At 45.9% G+C, this 2,368-nt stretch overlaps 1 protein-coding gene across 1 annotated transcript; it reads right to left on the bottom strand.

Moving 5' to 3' along the window:
• Nucleotides 1–421: 421 nt before the first annotated feature.
• Nucleotides 422–1,426, bottom strand: GNI_207600 (putative reverse transcriptase; the record flags this gene model as incomplete). The annotated part of the gene is made up of 1 exon (XM_011135503.1): nucleotides 422–1,426. One exon carries the CDS (start codon nucleotides 1,424–1,426, stop codon nucleotides 422–424), a length of 1,005 nt encoding a protein of 334 aa, XP_011133805.1.
• Nucleotides 1,427–2,368: the final 942 nt, after the last annotated feature.

Raw genomic sequence — 2,368 nt, 5'->3', positions numbered from 1 at the left:
TGTCAAATCGAGAGTAGGTGGTCGTACGGGCTGTACTGGTACCGCTTCCTGAATTTTGCGATGCGTAAAGGCTGGCTGTTCAGCCTTCTCCTTAGCCGCGATCACCATCTCTAGCTCCTTTATAAATGACGTCGTTAGCAGTACTCTGTTATATTGTAGCAGTCGTTGACAGTCTAGGGTCGTACATACCTCTCCCCAAACCTTTGGTGGGATGGCTTGGACCCTAACTACGTCCATGTTGCCACTCTTATTCGCCTCAATAATGATATTGCGTGCTTCCTTGTGTACATCCATCGTTGATCTAGTCTCAACCATATGGGACGGGTAACTGAGTTCGAGTGTATAAAGTGAAGTTCAATGTTCAGAAGATGCTTTTCTTTTCACGAAGAAAAATTATGATGATTGAATAATTAAAAACTCTTTAAGAGAGGAGACGGTGTCTCCTTGAATAAAAATCGGCCGGGTTCTGGCCTCCTGGGATATGCTGGTACGCTGCCTTATATAAGGCTCGAATGCGTGCTGCATATACTTCTAAGTCGTTGCGCGGTTCCTCTCGTCTCTCGAGGGCCTGCCAAAGTCGTATATTGTCCGTTACGATAATCTTCCTCGCACTCTTATCGATGAAGTCTATCGCAGACTTGTATCTCGTTAGCAGCTTATAAGCGCCTTGTATTTCCTTGTACGATGCTAAGTTTGTCGATGTCTTCGTTAATGGAATCGACTCTGCCATAACTTTCTGATTGTTGTACGTTACCACCATCCCAGCTTGCGTATCTGATGCGTCGACATATATCGTTATCGTATTGCCCTTAGAGGGTCTTATTCGTTCGATTTCCCATGGGGAGTCGACTGCATCTATTAAATCTCTGACCACGTTTGTTACGTGTTTCGTCTTTAGTAATATTTGACGTATCTTCGTCAACGAGTTTCGAACGCCCGTCCTATGGATCATCTTATAATAGGATAATTGGTGCGTCGCTCGCGTTATACCATCTACACATTCTGAACGTAGTAATTTTCTAATCTGTTCAGCTTTGTCTTTGGGTATTCCAATAGACTCTTTAGTGAATTCGTAACCGAGTATCACTAGTGTAGTATTCGTAGATGACTTCTCTTTATTGATTTTGAAGCCATACTCGCGTAGGTGACGTATCACTCTACCGTATCGGTCGAAACATTCTTTTCTATCATCCCCGGCTACTATTATATCATCTTGATAAGACCTTACGTGTGTCTTATCAATATCGAGTAGCTGTCCCAGCACTTTCATCATTACGACCGCGAAGTGCTTAGGGGCACACATTGCACCCATAGGCATGCGCATGTATCTATACGCAGTGCCGTCCATACCGAGAAACGGATAGTAGTTCGTCTGGTCTTCCGCGATGGGGATAGCATGGAATGCCTTCGATAAGTCGATCTTCATGATCTCCTGGAGATCATGCCGCCCATGCGATCACTGGTCCAATCGCTTGCATGTTCGGGAACTTGCCATCGTCGTTCGTGCACGGATATAGGCATTGGCAGTTGTGCGTAACTCGTCTGCCAACTACGTGCGGGTTTAGAATGGCTTTCACCTCAGCTCTATCGACCTTCTCAATGGTGCGATCTTCAAGTCGATCACGTATCCATTGTTCATAGATCACAGCGTTCTCACCCGTAAAGCGTGGCTTGGTCCAACGAATCGTTGGATCCCCTGCTAGGTGTTCCGAAAACGCCGGTAACGTATGGGATTTTCTCCCCGAGCCCCTTCTTCTTCATTAAGCATCCGAGTTGATGCATAGTCATCACTCGTCATTACTATATTCGTCGACATTGGTGTTGCTTCGTCACCTGTCGATATATCTGAACCTGAATTAGCGTCTGGCTCGGCGTCTACCTCTTTATGACGCCTGCCTTCTTCCTATTTAGTGCCTTGAGACCAATTCTTAGTGGTCTCAGTATTCTTAACATAGCTACCTCGTCTGGGCTGATTCGTATTGCCCGCTGGGTACTTCTTCTTATACGTAGCGTTCGTAGCATTCTGCTTAGCCTGAGGTTTTGGTTTGCGTTCGTCAGGCCTCTTTCTTGAGCTTACGTTATAGACTCCCAGGGGTTTCAGAATCTGCCCGGTCTCGATACGATGCATGGTACCTTCTTTCCCATAGGCTATGCAACTCAATAAGATGTTGACTGATAAGTCATGTGATATCAGCCCTTGATCGATCAACTGGTTGATCTTTGCGATCAGCTTGTCGGAGTCATCGATCTCTGGGTCAACTAGAGTTCGATATTTTGCGTTGAAAGTGCATCATCCACCCAAGCGTTCAAATCCTAGGCAGTCCGGAAGCAACTATCTCGAAGTTGGTACTCCCAGCCGGATTGCTCG

Source organism: Gregarina niphandrodes (assembly GCF_000223845.1).
Source record: "Gregarina niphandrodes unplaced genomic scaffold scaffold00129, whole genome shotgun sequence".
NCBI classification, from domain to species: Eukaryota; Apicomplexa; class Conoidasida; order Eugregarinorida; family Gregarinidae; genus Gregarina; species Gregarina niphandrodes.
Note: the sequence above shows the minus strand (reverse complement) of the source record. Positions and strands in the feature narration are given on the sequence as shown.